This window comes from Rutidosis leptorrhynchoides, chromosome 5, assembly GCF_046630445.1.
Source record: "Rutidosis leptorrhynchoides isolate AG116_Rl617_1_P2 chromosome 5, CSIRO_AGI_Rlap_v1, whole genome shotgun sequence".
NCBI classification, from domain to species: domain Eukaryota; kingdom Viridiplantae; phylum Streptophyta; class Magnoliopsida; order Asterales; family Asteraceae; genus Rutidosis; species Rutidosis leptorrhynchoides.
This window is the reverse complement of record NC_092337.1, coordinates 304,762,580-304,779,335: the sequence shown is the minus strand read 5'-3', so window position 1 is coordinate 304,779,335 and position 16,756 is coordinate 304,762,580. Positions and strand designations below refer to the sequence as shown.

The following is a 16,756-nucleotide window of genomic DNA, read 5'->3' as shown; positions in this document are numbered from 1 at the left end:
TTTGAACTATACTACATAGATAGTAGCAACCGAACCCAACCTACTCGGTCAAGGTTGACCTCTTCCACCTACCCGGTCGAAGGTGATCACTTGTGCAAATATAACCACTTAACCATATTAACAGAGTATATAACAATAATATAATCACTTATGATAATCGGTCTAATCTCGTGGTTCATGGCAATGACTAGTAACTACGCATGTTACTAATTAACAACATCCATAAGGATAGTCCCACTCACCTGATTCACAAGGCTAGAACTCAGAGATCTTATATTACTGAGTCTTCTCCTTCCCTTTGTCACCTGGGAATATGATACTTCCAAGTTAGATACAATCTCAGTAAACAACATCAATCAAACATAAGGACGGTTGAAACCAACTAAACCTCAAACACGTGAGAGTTCACACACGTGTAAGGACCTTCGTGCGTGTGACTTTGTCACGCGCACAGGTAACATAACAACCATGTGGGTTTCTTTTAACATAATAATATTTTAGCTTTATGTATTTCGAACCCTAATCCACCATTCTCAATATATAAAATAATATCTCATAATAAGTATACATACCTCATATCTTATCAAATAGCAATCAACATAATAATATTACATATCTTAATTTTAACAATTAATATGAGAGCACTCACTTTGCGATCTTTTCAAAAGATCTTGACGCACTTATAATACTCGTAGCCCTAACTTGCGCTTCTTGTACTATAATAACCTTATCCTTACTTATATAATTTTAGTGTGTATATGTAATTTTCAAAGATGAAATGGATGGTTTGAAATAACATATGTAATCACGTATTTATAGTGTAGTAAAATCGATGAATAAGCATCCTATAGTTATAGGCTTCATGTGGTGGCACAACTTGAATAAACATGGCACTTTTTCACTAAATCTTAACATCGAAGTAAAGCTTACAAGGCACCTTAGTCATCTTTCTAAGATGATTCACGCATGAATCATTATCCATGTCAACTTACTGAGATTTATGCGATTATGTGTACCACATGCACACTTATGTTTTTATATTTACTTTCTTATACAATTTCATAGATAATTAACAATCATTGACATATTATCGTATAGTTTAGATTAGGCTAATTCAAATACTTAAATAATCTAATACCTACTTAATCAAAATAATTCATACGTATTAATATTTTGTATAGTTATTACGACGTTATTTAAAACACAATGTTTACATTAGGTAGTCCTAACGGAGCCCAATTTAGTTAAACATATATTTTCTGTAACCATCGTCACAAACGAATTCATTTGACCACTTAATAAATTATTCACTCATAATTTATTATTTCACTTTTCTAATTAAATCTTATCAATTAACTATAATTTAAATTTCATATTTAAATTATATAAAAAATAGTATCGAGATACTTATAAATTCTAGGCCATAAAAGTGGGTGTTATAAATCTACCCATCTTAAGAAGATTTCATCCTCGAAATCTGGTTAGTGTCGAACAAGTAAGGGTATCTAGATTTCATCAACTTAAATTTGATCCTAAACTATGTCTCCATTTTACCAACACCATAGAAATCTGTTTCTTTCGAAGCTTGGTGACTTTTCTATCTAATAGCTTAACGGGTTCTTCTACTAACTTTTTATTCATATCCACTTTCAAATCTTGCAATGGAAGAATTTGACTTTCGTCATCTACCTTGCACTTGCGGAGATAACATACATTAAAGGTATCATGAATACCGGATAACTTTGGTGGAAGATCCAACACAACAGTTTGATCATTGACTACTTGTCGGATACGGAAAGGCCCAATATAGCGAGGTGCTAATTTTCCACGTTTATCAAAATGAATTACCCCTTTCCATGGTGAAACTTTCAAATACCCCAGTTCACCCACAAGAAAAGTTACTGGTCGTCGACGCGGATCAACATACATTTTCTGCCTGTCTCTTGTAGCTTTTAGCTTTTCTTGAGTAATCGCTACTTTTTCAGCGGTCTGTTGAACTATTTCTGGTCCAGCAAACTGTTTTTCTCCTGCCTCTAACCAACATGTTGGAGTACGACATCGTCGACCGTACAACATTTCGTACGGTGGCATCCCGATACTCGAATGATAAGAGTTGTTATACGCAAATTCAACTAATGGCAGATGAGTATCCCAAGAACCGCCATATTCCAAAACACAAGCTCGTAACATATCCTCAAGTGTATGAATGGTTCGTTCACTTTGACCGTCAGTCTGAGGATGATACGCAGTACTCAGATTCACACGAGTTCCTAAATTCTGCTGTAAACTCTTCCAAAAGTTCGATACAAATCTCGAATCTCGATCAGACATGATAGATAAAGGAATCCCGTGACGTGATACTATCTCATTCAGATACATTTGTGCCAACTTACTCAAAGAAGTTATTTCACTAGCAGCCAAGAAATGCGCGCTCTTGGTTAGTCGGTCGACTATTACCCAGATCATGTCGTTCCCTTTCTGGGTTCGGGGTAACTTTGTCACAAAATCCATGGTGATATGCTCCCATTTCCATTCAGGAATCTCTAATTGACGCAACGACCCATATGGTTTCTGGTGTTCAGCTTTCACTTGAGCACAAATCTGACACGTCTCTACGAAATGGGCGACATCAGTTTTCATCGTAGGCCAGCAATACAACTTTTTCAGATCATTATACATCTTTGCGCTCCTAGGGTGAATCGATAACTTTGATTTATGAGCTTCTATTAGGATTAAATCCCTCAAACCTTCAATCATTGGTACCCAAACCCTGTCATGGTAGGTTTTTAATTCTCGAGAATCATTAGTCAAATCCTCTTTTCGTTTCACCATTAATTCAGATTTTAAGTTTTCGTCTTTTAAAGCTTCGAGTTGCGAGATTTTCAGTCTTTCAATCAAATCCGAGACAATCTCAATTCGCATGAATTTAACAGTGTCAGCGGATCCCTTACGACTTAAAGCATCAGCGACAATATTCGCCTTACCAGGATGGTAACGAATCTCGCAATCATAATCCTTGATCAACTCTTGCCACCTTCTCTGACGCATGTTCAATTCTTTCTATGAAAAGATGTATTGCAAACTCTTATGATCGGTGCAGATTACACAATGCATACCATAGAGATAGTGTCTCCATAGTTTCAAGACAAACACAACTGCAGCCAATTCTAGGTCATGTTCAGGGTAGTTCTTTTCATGTGTTTTCAACTGTCGGGAAGCATAAGCAATCACCCGATCTCGTTGCATCAACACACAACCCAACCCTACTAACGAAGCATCACAATACACGATAAAATCCTCAGACCCCTCAGGTAAAGTCAACACAGGAGCCTGACACAATAACTGTTTCAAGGTTTGAAAAGCTGCCTCTTGCTCATTGTTTCACCGAAACGCCACATCTTTCCTTGTCATTTTTGTCAAAGGACCAGCGATTTTAGAAAAATCCTTAATAAAATGACGATAATAACCAGCCAATCCCAAAAAGCTCTTAATCTCGGTAGGAGTCTTAGGGGATTTCCAGTTCATTACCGCTTCAATCTTTGCTAGATCTACTTTAATACCATCTTTGCAGATAATATGACCCAAAAATTGTACTTCTCTCAACCAAAATTCGCATTTTGAAAATTTTGCGTAGAGCTTTTCACGTTTCAGCAATTCCAATACTTGACGCAAATGTGATGCGTGATCGACTTCTGTCTTGGAGTAGATTAAGATATCATCGATAAACACGATCACAAACTTATCAAGGAACGATCGACACACTCGATTCATCAAGTCCATGAAAATTGCAGGTGCATTCGTTAAGCCAAATGGCATAACAAGAAATTCATAGTGACCGTATCGCGTACAAAAAGCTGTCTTAAGGATATCAGATTCAGCAACAAGAACCTGATGATACCCTGAGCGCAAATCGATTTTAGAAAAGAACGAAGCTCCCTGGAGTTGATCGAATAAATCAACAATTCTAGGAAGAGGATACTTATTCTTCACTGTTCTCTTATTCAACTCTGTGTAATCAATACACATTCGGAGCGTTCCATCTTTCTTTTTCACGAATAACACTGGTGCACCCCATGGCGAAGAGCTTGGATGAATGAACCCTTGATCCAACAACTCCTGAATTTGAGACATCATCTCACGGATTTCCGAAGGAGCTAATCTATACGGAGCTTTAGCAACAGGAGTGGCTCCCGACACTAGATTGATTTTATACTCGACTTCTCTAACCGGCGGTAACCCTGGTAGTTCATCTGGAAACACTTCCGAATATTCGGAAACTACTGGGATATCGAACACCGTTTTCTGATCTTTCTTTGCATCAATGACATATGCCAGAAAAGATTCATACCCTTTGGCCAGATATTTCTTAGATTTCATTATCAAAATTATGGGATAACTAAACCCACCACATTCCCCACGGGCTACAACGCGTGTCCCATCGGTCAAAGGAAAAGAAATTATCTTCTTATGGCACTTAATGCTAGCCCTATTGTGACTTAACCAATCCATGCCTAATACTACGTCAAAACTAGTGATGTTTTAGCAGAGTAGTATATAAAATAGCTTATATTTTTGCAGGAAATACTATTAAATATGATACAATTTTACACAAGATATTTATTTATTTAGAGAATGGATATACTTAAACCTTGCTACAACACTTATAGGCAGTGTACCTAATCGTACAGTAGTGTAGTTTTTAGTAAGTCCGGTTCGTTCCACAGTGAATCTTTTTAAACAAAGCTTAACGCTATATTAGTTTACTTTTATAAAAATACAAATATATATATAAGTAATATTATTATTATAAAGGGGGGTTTTTACCGTTTAATGACCGGTTTGTCGATTTTAAAACTTTAGTCGCAGTTAAAACCAAATGTAAAATATTAAAAATAAATACAAGATTTAAATTAAAGCGTAAAGTAAATAACGATAATGAAATTGTGAATAATAAAAGTGCGATAAAATAAACTTGCGATAATTAAAAAGTACGATAATTAAAAGTGCAATTAAATACAATAACAATAAAAATGCGATAATTAGAAGTGCAATTAAATATAAAATAAAGGAAATTAAATGTGAAATAAAAGAATTATGCTTATTTAAACTTCCGTAATCATGATGTTTGACGTGTTGATTTTAGTTTTATGCCCATGGGTTAATTGTCCTTTGTCCTGGATTATTTAATATGTCCATACGGATTTTGTCCATAATAGTCCATCAGTCATAAATATAAAGAGCGAAAGCCTTCGTCAAATTATTCTTATTCCCGAAGTCAAATATTCTAACTAATTGGGGATTCGAATTGTAACAAGGTTTTAATACTTTGTTTAATGAATACACCAGGTTATCGACTGCGTGTAAACCAAGGTTTTACTACTTTGTTAACAATTACACCAATTACCCTTGAATGTAATTCACCCCTGTTTCAACAAGTCTATTAACTATAATCCAGTTCCGTATCCGGTAAAATGAATAATTATTGGTATTTATAGATATCCCGCCCACCGTACCCAGTAAAGCGTATGTGGTTATATATAAATACATCGAATTATAAGTTTGTATATTAAATTAACAAGGTATTGTTTAATTAATATAAAACCCATTAATAACCCATAGTCTAATTTCCACAAGTGTCGTTCTTTTTTCCAAACCCCAATTATGGTACAAAGCCCAATTACCCAATTTTAGTAATTAGCCCAACATTATGATTACTTCGGATTAAATAAGCATAATAATAACTTAGCTACGAGACATTAAATTAAAAAGGTTGAACATAACTTACAATGATTAAAAATAGCGTAGCGTTACACGGACAGAATTTCGACTTACACCCTTACAACATTTGCTAACATACCCTTATTATTAGGATTTAAAATTAAAATTAAAATTAAAATATAAATTATATATATATTTTTACGTATATATTGAAAGAGAGATAGATTAAGAATGTGAAAAATGATCAGAATTCGGTTGGCTTTATAGGGACTTTCAGAATTTGGGCCTCCGCGACTCGCGACCCATTTTGCCTTCAAACTCCGCGAGTCGCGGAGTTTGCTTTTACAGCTCACACAAGTTTGGCTCTTTGTTTACCGACGGTTTTATAAATAAATATAATATATTAAATAATTATAAGAATTATTTAAATATTATATTATATTTATGTGCATAGTTGACTTGTAATTTTTAGTCCGTTGCGTCGAGCGTTGAGAGTTGACTCTGGTCCTGGTTCCGGATTTTCGAACGTCCTTGCGTACAATTTAATATTTTGTACTTTTCTTTTTGAATCTTGTACTCTTGTAATTTCGAGACGTTTCTTATCAATAATTGGAACTTCTTTGATTGTATTTTGTACTTTTGAGCTTTTTGGTCGTTTGCGTCTTCAATTCGTCGAATCTGTCTTTTGTCTTCACCTTTTATTATTTAAACGGATATCACTTTTAAATAGAACAATTGCAACTAAAAGCTTGTCTTTCTTGAGGAATAATACTATGAAATATATGTTCGTTTTTAGCATTATCAAATATTCCCACACTTGAGCGTTGCTTGTCCTCAAGCAATATCGTCTTGAAATACTAGAATCACTTCTTTATTCTTCACACTTTGTACATCAGTGATTTTTATACGGCGGTATAAACAATGGTAGTAACGATATGGTTTACAGTCCCACATGACTATAAAAATTTAGATCCATTAAGGAAGTTGGATCTTTATGAAAACATTTGATCTTTTGAAAATTAAATCTAGTTTTTACCCTAGATAAGTTTTCCGGAATAACCCTTTACCGGTGTTTGCAAAATATTTTTGTGGGTTTGGTGGGTTTCAGATTTGAAAATTTTAGCTCAAAACTTGCGGTTTTGTGTCACCCACTTGCTAACCTTGTATTAGGAAAGCAACACATCCAGTTTACTTGTCCCGTATATTACCTTTCGATAAACTACCGTCCGGTTGTAAAGGAAAGCGTTGAACAAGCAACTGTTAAGGCAATGTCCCCTGACATGCTTTTAATTATGGTCTATAACGTGTCGGACGCAATTACTATCCTTGGTAGGAGCAATAGTAAAGCTCACCCTTATGATTTTTCGGTCTGGCACAAGGTCCTGTCTTTGACCACTATGCAACCACCGTTCTTACGGTTGACACCCGATTTGGTTCAGGTGACCTAATGAATTCCAGGTGAATTCCTAGGATTTTACGTTCAATGGTAATGAACGCATTAAAAAATAGGGTTTTCAGAAAACAATCGGTTTGTAATTTTGATCAAAATATTTTCTCGTTCAAGCTCGAGTTTAGATATCATTGAATTCCATGAGTTTGTAATTCTCAATCTTTAAGGTCAATCTCAAGGATTGAGTAATATCAGGCTTAAAAGCTGATTTTTAATCTTTAAGGAGATTATCCTTTCTGGGGATCTGATTCATTAGTCTTATCCAGCTAATTTGCATGGTGCCCCCCCATTGTACGAGATAAATCCTTCTCATGGTTAGGATAAATCTAACCACTTGGTGACCCTGTTTAATGCTGAGGTCCGTGGATTTTCTGCTGATTTTAGTGATGACTTTTCTAGATTTTTCGTCAACCTACAGCTGGTCTGGACGACAACTTATTGACCTAAATCAAGAAGCGCGTTTCTTTTTCGGAAGACTTTACTTTCTTTTAATGATGGAATTGATTCATCGTGTAGATCCATCTCTTTTTTTCTTTCATCGGGTAAAACAGTTTAGTTTAGTCCAAAGCAAAAGTATTTTCAGTTATTTGTTACAGATATATGTGACATATGTTTAAGATAACTTGGTAAATTTTCCCAGACTTGGCTTTTATTTTCCTTTTTATCGTCCTCTATTCCATTTTAAATGAATTTTAACATTTTGGTTTGTTTCTCAATTTATGTCCTTTCCGAGGTTACAATAATTTCGGTGTTAAAACCTAGTTTTATCGTTCATAAATATGTATAAACATGATTTTGAGTTCATTTAATTGAAAATTTTGAAATTTTTTTTACTAGAATTGGGTAGTCAGTATATAAGACTAGGGCTGTTCTTTATTATCAGAGAGCACTAGATTCTAATACAACTACTGCTTTACTAGTATTTTTAATGGTAACCCAGTGTTTAAGATAAAAATTTTAAAATCCGAAAGAATTTAACCCCTTCCCACACTTATGATCCTGCAATGCCCTCATTTGCAAGAAATCAGTAACAATTTAAATTATTGAGAGTGATTTGTGTGAAAATGATTAAATTTTTACCAAAGTTTCCAAATATATTGGCGTTTGTTTGCTGAATGATAAATGGTGCACATCATTTGTTCATTCCGTCTTGTTGTTATTTCACATATATTTTGCATCTTGTCGTCAAAATTAGTTGCTTTTGCTGAACTTAATGCCAGTCTTTGAAAATGCGTTGTTTTACCCTGTTGTGTACATAAGATAAACTGCAAACATATATACATATTTTTGAAGTTTGGTATATTACCCCATATTCAAAAATTATTTAAATCTAAAAATAAAAGTTAGAAAATTATAAAAACTATTATAATATTAACATAAGTATTAAATGTATCAACATTACAAATTACAAAATAAATAAAACTAAGTAGACTGGGGATGATATTGATACCAATAGGGGTTCCATGCATAACCATAGGTGCTATAGAATGCTTCGGCTGGGTTATACGTAGGATACGGTGGTTGCATCTCTATAGACCAGGGAGGGAATATGGGTTTTGGTGTAGGAATATAGTTTCTACCTATATGTTGGCAATGAGCTATGATTTGGTTCTGATGAACTTGCCAATCTTCAAATGCTCTCTGTCTAGCATTTTCGTACTCCTGTGAAGCTATAAACCTTTGCATTTCTTGCATCTCATTTCCCCCTCCTACATTACCTTGCTGTTGGTTTCTCTCAACCTGTGGATGTCTACCATGGTATTGTACTGCGGCGTTATTTCGCCTCTTCAAAACTTTCGCCCCATGGTATACATTTAAACCTATAGTATCGCGGGGTTCTGGTTCTTCGACTAATAATCCCCCCCGACTTATATCCACACCGAGATATTCAGCAATCAAAGTAATAAAAATACCACCTCCTATTATGCTATGCGGTCTCATCCCCCTAACCATAGCTGATAAATAATAACCCACACAATAAGGTATACTTACAGCGCTTTGTGGGTCTCGAATACACATATGGTAGAACAAATCCTGTTCATTTACCTTTTCCTTGTTCTTATCTCTTTGTGTAATCGAATTAGCTAAAAACCTATGAATCACTCTTAATTCAGCTCTATCTATATCCAAATAAGAGTAATTTCCCCCTTTGAATCGGTGATGGCTTGTCATTTGACTCCATACACCATGTGTATCAAAATTTTCATCTATCTTTCTACCATTTAGTATCAACCCTCTACAATCGGCAGATGCTAACTCCTCAGGCGTATATATACGTAAAGCCTGAGCCATGTCTAGTAAAGACATGTGGCGCATCGAACCTCCTAACAAAAATCTAATAAAAGATCGATCGGTTAAACTAGCTACCCGATCATTTAATTCTATACTACACAACAATTCTTCACACCATACTTTATATACAGGTCTACGCATGGTGAATAAACGTACCCAGTCGTCAAAAGTAGATTACCATACCTTTGTGCAAGTAATTCCCTAATTGGCCCGGCCAATTCTACAGCTTCTAATGGTCCCCATTCTATGACTCTCGGTACCTCAACAACTTTAGAATGAAGAGTATGTAAACCCCTTTGATACTTTGGATAATCTATCCAAAGTCTGTCAAATCTCAGGTTCGGATGCAAATCTTCCAAGTGCATATCAGAAAATGTCATGACTGGATGAGGTATATCTTGCTTGTAGTAGTTATCCACCTCCTGTTGTTCCGCATTCTCAGCAGGAGCATTGCGAGCTTGGGATGAAGATTCACCCCTTTCAGTCTGCAAAACACATCAAACACAATTTTTTTGTGCATCCAAATATGCATTAGTGTCAGCAAAATCATCAATCAAAATAATTACAATGACATGATCAATTTATATCAAACTTAAGCTCATTTTCATATTTTCATCAAATCTACATTTTTTCAAATAAGTATATACGAAAATGTACGCCAAGTTCATAAGCATTCAACTCAAATAACATGTCAAAATAATCATTACTAGCAATTAAACAAGTTTCAAATGGCATTATCTTTCAAAAATCAAGTTCATGAATTTTAGACTTGAAAAAGTCCACTTTAATTCTCAAAATCATGTTTAGGCTCAAAGTTTGGATCATTTAACTACCTAAACATGTTACACTACTTAATTTAGCAACAATTCATGACAAAAATCGGCCATAACCTGTTTATATCAAAAAGCCCCAAATTGCTCAAGAACACAAACCCTAGATTACTCAAAATTCAAAGTTTAAGGCTTCTAATCATGTTTAATAGCATCAATCTAGGTTATACAAGCATAATACATAAACAATTTAAGCATAATTATACTAAAAAGCATCAAAATCAAATTGGGTATAAAATTTCTCAAGAACACTAATTTTCAGATTAAATGGTTGATGTTATGCGAGGTGTATACGAAATAGTTTATATTTTACTAGGAAAAACTATTAAATACGATACAATTTTACACAAGATATTTATTTATTTATAGAATGGATATACTTAAACCTTGCTACAACACTTATAGGCAGTGTACCTAATCGTACAGTAGTGTAGTTTTTAGTAAGTCCGGTTCGTTCCACAGGGAAATCTTTAAACAAAGCTCAACGCTATATTAGTTTACTTTTATAAAAATACAAATATATATATATATAAGTAATATTATTATTATAAAGGGGGGTTTTTACCGTTTAATGACCGGTTTGTCGATTTTAAGACTTTAGTCGCAGTTAAAACCTAATGTAAAATATAAAATAAATACAAGACTTAAATTAAAGCGTAAAGTAAATAACGATAATGAAATTGCGAATAATAAAAGTGCGATAAAATAAAATTGCAATAATTAAAAAGTACGATAATTAAAAGTGCGATTAAATAACAATAAATAAAAATGCGATAATTAGAAGTGCAATTAAATATAAAATAAAGGAAATTAAATATGAAATAAAAGAATTATGCTTATTTAAACTTCCGTAATCATGATGTTTGACGTGTTGATTTTAGTTTTATGCCCATGGGTTAATTGTCCTTTGTCCTGGATTATTTAATCTGTCCGTCTGGTTTTTGTCCATAACAGTCCATCAGTCATAAATATAAAGTGCGAGTGTCCTCGTCAAATTATTATTATACCCGAAGTTAAATATTCCAACTAATTGGGGATTCGAATTGTAACAAGGTTTTAATACTTTGTTTAATGAATACACCAGGTTATCGACTGCGTGTAAACCAAGGTTTTACTACTTTGTTAACAATTACACCAATTACCCTTGAATGTAATTTCACCCCTGTTTTAATTATTCTAGTGGCTATTAATCCATTCCCGTGTCCGGTTAAATGAACGATTATTCGTACATATAAATACCCCGCCCATCGTGTCCGATTGAGTGTATATGGTAATTTATAGGGACGCCCAATTGTAAATCTTTATATTAACATTAACAAACTTTCATTTAGTTAAACAAATATAAAGCCCATTAATAGCCCATAGTCTAATTTCCACAAGTGTCGTTCTTTTGTCCAAACCCCAATTATGGTACAAAGCCCAATTACCCAATTTTAGTAATTAGCCCAACATCATGATTACTTCATTTTAAATAAGCATAATAATAACTTAGCTACGAGACATTAATATAAAAAGGTTGAACATAACTTACAATGATTAAAAATAGCGTAGCGTTACACGGACAGAATTTCGACTTACACCCTTACAACATTCGCTAACATACCCTTATTATTAGAATTATAATTAAAATTAAAATTAAAATATAAATTATATATATATATATATATATATATATAAATTTTACGTATGATAAGAGAAGAAAAAGATATGAATTGTGATCAGAATTCGGTTGGCTTTATAGGGAATATCGATTTTTGGGGCTCCGCGACTCGCGGTGAATTTTGCCTTCAAACTCCGCGAGTCGCGGAGATTGAAATTACAGCTCACATCTTTTGGAGTCTTTCTTGCCGACGGATTTTATATATAAATATAAAATATAAATAATTAATATAATTATTTATATATTATATTATATTCTTGTGCATAGTAGACTTGTAATTTTTAGTCCGTTGCGTCGAGCGTTGAGAGTTGACTCTGGTCCCGGTTCCGGATTTTCGAACGTCCTTGCGTACAATTTAATATCTTGTACTTTGCGTTTTGAATCTTGTACTCTTGTAATTTCGAGACGTTTCTTATCAATAATTGGAACCTCTTTGATTGTCTTTTGTTCTTTTGAGCTTTTTGGTCGTTTGCGTCTTCAATTCGTCGAATCTGTCTTTTGTCTTCACCTTTTATTATTTAAACGAATATCACTTGTAAATAGAACAATTGCAACTAAAAGCTTGTCTTTCTTGAGGAATAATGCTATGAAATATATGTTCGTTTTTAGCATTATCAAATATTCCCACACTTGAGCGTTGCTTGTCCTCAAGCAATATTGTCTTGAAATACTAGAATCATTTCTTTATTCTTCACACTTTGTACATCAGTGATTTCTATACGGCGGTATAAACAATGGTAGTAACGATATGGTTTACAGTCCCACATGACTATAAAAATTTAGATCCATTAAGGAAATTGGATCTTTATGAAAACATTTGATCTTTTGAAAATTAAATCTAGTTTTTACCCTAGATAAGTTTTCCGGGATAACCCTTTACCGGTGTTTGCAAAATATTTTTGTGGGTTTGGTGGGTTTCAGATTTGAAAATTTTAGCTCAAAACTTGCGGTTTTGTGTCACCCACTTGCTAACCTTGTATTTGGAAAGCAACACGTCCAGTTTACTTGTCCCGTATATTACCTTTCGGTAAACTACCGTCCGGTTGTAAAGGAAAACGTTGAACAAGCAACTGTTAAGGCAATGTCCCGTGACATGCTTTTGATTATGGTCTATAACGTGTCGGACGCAATTACTATCCTTGGTAGGAGCAATAGTAAAGCTCACCCTTATAATTTTTCGGTCTGGCACAAGGTCCTGTCTTTGACCACTATGCAACCACCGTTCTTACGGTTGACACCCGATTTAGTTCAGGTGACCTAATGAATTCCAGGTGAATTCCTAGGATTTTACGTTCAATGGTAATGAACGCATTGAAAATAGGGTTTTCAGAAAACAAATCGGTTTGTAATTTTGATCAAAATATTTTCTCGTTTAAGCTCGAGTTTAGATATCATCGAATTCCATGAGTTTGTAATTCTCAATCTTTAAGGTCAATCTCTAGGATTGAGTAATATCAGTCTTAAAAGCTGATTTTTAATCTTTAAGGAGATTATCCTTTCTGGGGATCTGATTCATTAGTCTTATCCAGCTAATTTGCATGGTGCCCCCCATTGTACGAGATAAATCCTTCTCATGGTTAGGATAAATCTGACCACTTGGCGACCTTGTTTAATGCTGAGGTCCGTGGATTTCCTGCTGATTTTAGTGATGACTTTTCTAGATTTTTCGTCAACCTACAGCTGGTCTGGACGACAACTTCATGACCTAAATCAAGAAGCGCGTGTCTTTTTTGGAAGACTTTACTTCCTTTTAATGATGGAATTGATTCATCGTGTAGATCCATCTCTTCTTTTCTTTCATCGGGTAAAAACAGTTTAGTTTAGTCCAAAGCAAAAGTATTTTCAGTTATTTGTTACAGATATATGTGACATATGTTTAAGATAACTTGGTAAATTTTCCCACACTTGGCTTTTATTTTCCTTTTTATCGTCCTCTATTCCATTTTAAATGAATTTTAACATTTTAGTTTGTTTCTCAATTTATGTCCTTTCCGAGGTAACAATAATTTCGGTGTTAAAACCTAGTTTTATCGTTCATAAATATGTATAAACATGATTTTGAATTCATTTAATTGAAAATTTTGAAAAATTTTACTAGAATTGGGTAGTTAGTATATAAGACTAGGGTTGTTCTTTTTTATCAGAGAGCACTAGATTCTAATACAACTACTGCTTTACTAGTATTTTTAATGGTAACCAAGTGTTTAAGATAAAAATTTTAAAATCCGAAAGAATTTAACCCCTTCCCACACTTAAGATCTTGCAATGCCCTCATTTGCAAGAAATCAGTAACAATTTAAATTATTGAGGGTGATTTGTGTGAAAATGATTAAATTTTACCAAAGTTTCCAAATATATTGGCGTTTGTTTGCTGAATGATAAATGGTGCACATCATTTGTTCATTCCATCTTGTTGTTATTTCACATATATTTTGCATCTTGTCGTCAAAATTAGTTGCTTTTGCTGAACTTAATGCCAGTCTTTGAAAATACGTTGTTTTACCCTGTTGTGTACATAAGATAAACTGCAAACATATATACATATTTTTGAAGTTTGGTACATTACCCCACATTCAAAAATTATTAAAATCTAAGAATAAAAGTTAGACAATTATAAAAATGATTACAATATTAACAAAAGTATTAAACGTATCAATAATTACAAATTACAAAATAAAAAAAAAATAATAAGTAAACTAAGGATGATATTGGTACCAATAGGGGTTCCAGGCATAACCATAAGTGCTATAGAATGCTTCGGCAGGGTCATACGTAGGATATGGTGGCTGCATCTCTATAGACCAAGGAGGGAAGATGGGTTTCGGTGTAGGAATATAGTTTCTACCTATATGTTGGCAATGAGCTATGATTTGGTTCTGATGAACTTGCCAATCTTCAAATGCTCTCTGTCTAGCATTTTCGTATTCCTGAGAAGCTATAAACCTATGCATTTCTTGCATCTCATTCCCCCCTCCTACATTACCTTGCTGCTGGTTTCTCTCCACCTGTGGATGTCTACCATGGTATCGTACTGCGGCGTTATTTTGGCTCTTCAAACCTTTCGCACCATGGTATACATTTAAACCTATAGTATCGCGGGGTTCCGGCTCTTCTAGTAATAATCCCCCCCGACTTATATCCACACCGAGATATTCACCAATCAAAGTAATAAAAATACCACCTCCTATTATGCTATGTGGTCGCATCCCCCGAACCATAGCTGATAAATAATAACCCACACAATATGGTATACTTACAGCGCTTTGTGGGTCTCGAATACACATATGGTAAAACAAATCTTGTTCATTTACTTTTTCCTTGTTCTTACCCCTTTGTGTAATCGAATTAGCTAAAAACCTATGTATCACTCTTAATTCGGCTCTATCTATATCCAAATAAGAGTAATTTCCCCCTTTGAAACGGTGATGGCTTGTCATTTGACTCCACACACCGTGTGTATCAAAATTTTCATCTATCTTTCTACCGTTTAGTATCAATCCTCTACAATCGGCAGACGCTAACTCCTCAGGCGTATATATACGTAAAGCCTGAGCCATGTCCAGTAAAGACATGTGGCGCATCGAACCGCCTAACAAAAATCTAATAAAAGAACGATCGGTTAAACTAGCTACCCGATCATTCAACTCTATACTACATAACAATTCTTCACACCATACTTTATATACAGGTCTACGTATGGTGAATAAACATATCCAGTCATTAAAAGAAGAATTACCATACCTCTGTACAAGTAATTCCCTAATTGGCCCGGCCAATTCTACAGCTTCTAAGGGTCCCCATTCTATGACCCTTGGTACCTCAACAACCTTAGAATGAAGAGTATGCAAACCCCTTTGATATTTTGGATAATCTATCCAAAGTCTGTCAAATCTCAGGTTCGGGTGCAACTCTTCCAAATGCATATCGGAAAAGGTCATGACTGGATGAGGTACATCCTGCTTGTAGTAGTTATCCACCTCCTGTTGTTCCAAATTCTCAGCAGGAGCATTGCGGGCTTGGGATGAAGATTCACCCCTTTCATTCTGCAAAACACATCAAACACAATTTTTGTGCATCCAAATATGCATTAGTGTCAGCAAAATCATCAATCAAAATAATTACAATGACATTATCAATTTATATCAAACTTAAGCTCATTTTCATATTTTCATCAAATCTACACTTTTTCAAATAAGCATATACGAAAATGTTCGCCAAGTTCATAAGCATTCAACTCAAATAACATGTCAAAATAATCATTACTAGCAATTAAACAAGTCTCAAATGGCATTATCTTTCAAAAATCAAGTTCATGAATTTTAGACTTGAAAAAGTCCACTTTAATTCTCAAAATCATGTTTAGGCTCAAAGTTTGGATCATTTAACTACCTAGACATGTTACACTACTCAATTTAGCAACAATTCATGACAAAAATCGGCCATAACCTGTTTATATCAAAAAGCCCCAAATTTGCTCAAGAACACAAACCCTAGATTATTCAAAATTTGAAGTTTAAGGCTTCTAATCATGTTAAACAGCATCAATCTAGGTTATACAAGCATAATACATAAACAATTTAAGCATAATTACACTAAAAAGCATCAAAATCAAATTGGGGAAAAAATGACTCAAGAACACCAAATTTCGAATTAAATGGTGTTTAGGTGTAGAAATTTACCGTTTTTCTTGAGTAATTCTTAGATAGCATCCTTCTCAACATGATTTTAGTAAAAAATTTGGTGATTAACGGTTAAAAATTGGGATTTTTGGGGTGTTTTTGGGTGGTTTTTCGGCAGTATTTCGCA

At 34.2% G+C, this 16,756-nt stretch overlaps 1 protein-coding gene across 1 annotated transcript; it reads right to left on the bottom strand.

Moving 5' to 3' along the window:
- Window positions 1-1,515: 1,515 nt before the first annotated feature.
- LOC139849463 (uncharacterized) lies at window positions 1,516-4,509 on the bottom strand. Its single transcript, XM_071839121.1, has 5 exons — window positions 4,054-4,509; window positions 3,664-3,936; window positions 2,590-2,979; window positions 2,253-2,478; window positions 1,516-2,033 (listed from the first exon to the last, which is right to left on the bottom strand). The coding sequence occupies exons 1-5, from the start codon at window positions 4,507-4,509 to the stop codon at window positions 1,516-1,518; spliced, it is 1,863 nt and encodes a 620-aa protein (XP_071695222.1).
- Between the last annotated feature and the right edge of the window lie 12,247 nt (window positions 4,510-16,756).